Source organism: Euprymna scolopes, chromosome 34 (genome assembly GCF_053919585.1).
Source record: "Euprymna scolopes isolate OS-2025 chromosome 34, ASM5391958v1, whole genome shotgun sequence".
Lineage (NCBI taxonomy): Eukaryota > Metazoa > Mollusca > Cephalopoda > Sepiida > Sepiolidae > Euprymna > Euprymna scolopes.
The window spans coordinates 23,882,822-23,887,373 of NC_136515.1; the positions used below are offsets into that span (position 1 = coordinate 23,882,822).

A 4,552-nucleotide genomic window follows, 5' to 3' on the forward strand; every position below is an offset into this window, starting at 1 on the left:
GTGATAGCTTTGCAATTTTTTAAATAGCGGTTATAGCGTGTTCTCTCTCTCTCTCTCTATCTCTATCTCTCTCTCTATCTCTCTCTCTCTCTCTCTCTCTCTCTCTCTCTCTCTCTCTCTCTCCCATTTAGGAAACTAAACTACACAACCAGCAGATTGCTCGGTTATCAATAAAAATTCAACAATAAAAGCGTAATTTTTATTTAAAGAAGAACAGAAAAAATATTTCAAATCCAACAAAGGGGAACAGAACGGGGTCGTTTTTAGTGGATCCTCTTCCAAAATGCATGCCGAGAAGAGACCACAAAAGACGGTCATTATATATATATATATACAAATGTAGGCAAATTTGGACATATTTTAATGGTTCTCAAATGTAGGTTCCTTTTTACCAATTGTCAGAAAATTTTAACCATAAAATATTATTATAATCTTCAAAAAGCCTGCAAATTTTCATGTAGTTTCGTCTTTAGTTAGAACCAAATATATATTCATTTTGGGTACGAGTATAGCTATATGTATATATTGAAATTACTCGATTTTAATTGTTGTTTTCGTTTTCAGTACCCTCGAAAACCTATAAGAGTAGTAATTTAAAAGGGTTTTGTGGGTGGAAATATACTGCACCATTACCAATATTTCAATCATAGTCATTTGTTTTCCTAGCTTTGCATATGAATTACAAAATATCTAATATTTCCCCATCTGGCCTTGATGAAGGAGAGACTAAAACTTGTTAATATGGTTTCAAACGATCTGAAATAACAGCAAGGGGAGACTTCATTCCAAATATTTCCCATATGTTATATCTCCCTTCTTTGGTTTTCATACATGAAATAAATTTCAGTGTATAGACATTATAGAATGCTGGAGATATTCATAATCGTACCCTATTTCCAAAAGAGGGGAGACATAACATAGAAATATTTGGAATCAATCCCTCCCCCCCCCCTTGCTGTTATTTCAGATAATTTGAAACCATAGCAGCAAGTTTTAGTCTCCCTTTCATCAAGGCCAGAAGTTTGGGGGAAATATATATATATATATATATATATATATATATATATATATATATATATATATATATATATATATATATATATATATATATATATTATATATGAATAAAGTTTTGGGGAAATATATATATAATAAAGTTTGGGGGAAATATATATATATATATATATATATATATATATATATATATATATATATATATATATATATATATATATATATATATATATATATATGAATAAAGTTTTGGGGAAATATATATATAATAAAGTTTGGGGGAAATATATATATATATATATATATATATATATATATATATATATATATATATATATAATCAGAAAGGCCCGACGTTGTCTAGAATTGAATGAGTATGAACGAAGCTTTCACGCTTTTATTGTCATCGAAATCATTTTTAAGTCTAATCGATTGCTTGCCTTCCTTAGTCGGGGATCTGCCGCGGTGCATCGGGGGAAAGCTTTCTATGCTTAGTTCACAATTCATTGTAATCTACATTGCACTGTAGAGAACTTACTGTCGATTTTATAAAATTATTTTTATATAATGAATTGAATTAAAGTTTAAAATGCAAAAGTCAAACATTCTGGTTCAATTGCGCTCTAAAAAGAAACATTCATTTCGAACACGCCTCTGTCTTATCAAAGAACGTACGGCTGATTTTATACTCTGGAGCTTTCTGCTTGTACAGTGATATAATTTCTCAAATGTACTTATAATGTTAGGTTGTATGAAAGTGTTAACTGACTGGACTGTCTCTTCTTTAATCGGATTTTTTCGATTATCGATTTTCAATATTTATCGGAGACATTCTAATGTAAAACTTATCTGAGAACACTCTCTGGCACATAGAGTGAATTTGTGTGAAATTTCACAAAAATTTGCCCATCGGAACTCACACACACACACACACACACACACACACACACACACACACAAACAAACTCACACACATACACACACAAACTCACACACACACACACAAACAAACTCACACACACACTCACACACACACACACACAAACAAACTCACACACACACTCACACACACACACAAACTCACACACACACATACGCACACAAACTCACACAAACTCACACACACACACAAACTCACACATAAACTCACACACACACACACACACACAAATAAACAAACACACACAAGCTCTCTCACACACACACACAAACAAACACACACACACACAAGCTCACACAAACTCACACACACATACACACACAAACTCACACACAAACAAACTCACGCACACACTCACACACACACAAACTCACACACACACTCACACACACACAAACTCACACACACACACACATACACACACAAGCTCACACAAACTCACACACACACACAAATTCACACACAAACTCACACACACACACACAAACAAACAAACACACACACAAGCTCTCTCTTTCACACACACACACACAAACAAACACACACACACAAGCTCACACAAACTCACACACAAACTCGCACACAAACTCACACAAACTCACACACACACACACACAAACACACACACACACACATACACACAAAGTAACTTTTATATATAAGAAGAAAAGAGATGGAGATACAAGTTTCAATGAGATAAGAGAGTGCCAGAATTGGTACCATGTAAAAATGTGTGTGAAAGAGAGTTTGTACAATTAAGATAAACCCGTGTACGTACGTCTGCTTTTCTGATGTCTCGAAGATAAAAAAAATAAAACTAAAAATGGAAAAAAGGCAGGACGAAAGTAGGGAACAAAAGGAAATGAGAAAAAAAAAAGTTCTTCGAATTCTAGAGAAATTCAGAAAGGTAGTACGAATAGTTAACGGCACGGTGGATAGATGAAGATGATGAAGAAGAAGTCATAGGAAGAGGAAACCGAGAACACCATAGTTTCTCCAGCCCCCTCCCCCACCCCGAACCAAAATAAAAAATAAAGTCTTTTCTAGCTGTTAACGCAAACTCCAGTTTTGTTCCATCATCAGCGCTCTGGAGTCGGGTGAAAAAGCCCGACCCTCGAAACTTGTTCGACTAAGAAGCCCAACCCTTCGCTTTAAGTTCTTCATAGTCTAGCAGGATGGCTTTTTGGAAAGACGAGAAAAAGACTTATTCTCGCGCTGGTTGCACTTACGTACTTGTAAGGCCCTCCTAGGTGCGTGAGTGTTGCGGAAAAAATTTTTTTTTTTTCTCTCGCTTGGGAAAAAGGGCTTCTTAAAAACGAAAACAAACAAAAAATAACAGAAAAAAGAAGCCACAGAATAAGATAAATATTTGGAGAGAGATAGAAAGAGAGAGGGAGAGAGAGAGAGAGAGAGAGAGAGAGAGAGAGAGAGAAAGAAAATTAGTTGTGGGATTTTAATTTAAAGTTTAAAATAAAAAAAAATGAACAACAACAATAAATATTAAAATGTAAAAAAGAAACCAAAATATATATATAATTCATAAAATTAATACAAGTATTTTTATTTTTTGTTTTTGTTTTCGAGTATTCTATGGTCACATCTACCTTTTTAGGTCTTTTCATGTGTAAATAGAATTGTTTACGATTGATATGTTAAAACACATGTCGCTCTTTTTGTCCATAGCCTAGGTGAAATTGTAGTCGATTTCCCAACTGAATTTTAGTTTCTGTTTTCAATGTTATTTTGTCGGTATACATGTGTGTTTTCTTATTTATTGTTTTTTATGTAATTGACAGCTCGTTGATTGCTATTTTGGCTTAAATAATATTACATTATTTAAGCCAAAATAGAAATAAAGAGAAGTAACGAAAAAAAAAATAGAAGAAAAAAGTTAATAAAATTTAGTTATAAAACAAAAGTTTAAAGGTGGACATCTCACGCAAGATGTCGTCTAAGCGACCCAGCCAGCGTTTTGACGCTTTGCCAACATGTCCGTCCGACGAAAGTCGTAACGACTGTCCCCCTGAGGAAGAAGTAACATCACCTCGCTACCCCCACGAACCACAGCAACAGCAGCAGCAACTACAACACCCTCAGCGGTCTTCCGTAGGGGACACGGACATCGTACTTGTCAGCAGTACTGGCAGGATGCGAGGTAGCAACGGTCTGTTATACGCCGGGGCCACGGGCACCAGCTCCGTGCCCGGCAGCGGACGTCGAGAAAAAAGTACCCGGACTCCTTCAGGTTCGAAACTCAGTCACAGACACAGCAGTCATCATACAAAAAACAGCAGTATGCTGCCACCGCCCCCAGATCCCCCAGTGTTGGACACATCGGATATATCTACTTCTTCGGACAGTATAGGCAATGGTGGATATAGCAGTTTTTTAGGGTCTACGAACAATGGTCATTACCAACGAGTGCCGCAGCCATGTCCAGACCCTGAACCTGTCGGCAGGGGCGACATTACTGGGTCGCCGGAATACCTAGACTCAAACGACAATCAACAGTTTGTGGATCATACCAGTTCCTGTTCTCCGGCCAATTCGGACAGTTGGGGTGATCCGAGCAAGATACTGGACAGTCTACAAATTGAC

At 36.2% G+C, this 4,552-nt stretch overlaps 1 protein-coding gene across 3 annotated transcripts in view; it reads left to right on the forward strand.

The window, feature by feature from the left end:
* The first annotated feature begins 1,382 nt into the window (after nt 1-1,382).
* LOC145259134 (proton channel OtopLc-like) overlaps nt 1,383-4,552 on the forward strand; it is a 391,597-nt gene continuing 388,427 nt past the window's right edge. For all 3 annotated transcript variants that reach the window (XM_080116814.1, XM_080116816.1, XM_080116815.1), the window contains exon 1: nt 1,383-4,552. This exon is cut by the window's right edge and continues 56 nt beyond it. In XM_080116814.1, the coding sequence (XP_079972940.1) occupies nt 3,899-4,552 (654 nt within the window). In that variant the 5' untranslated portion in view covers nt 1,383-3,898.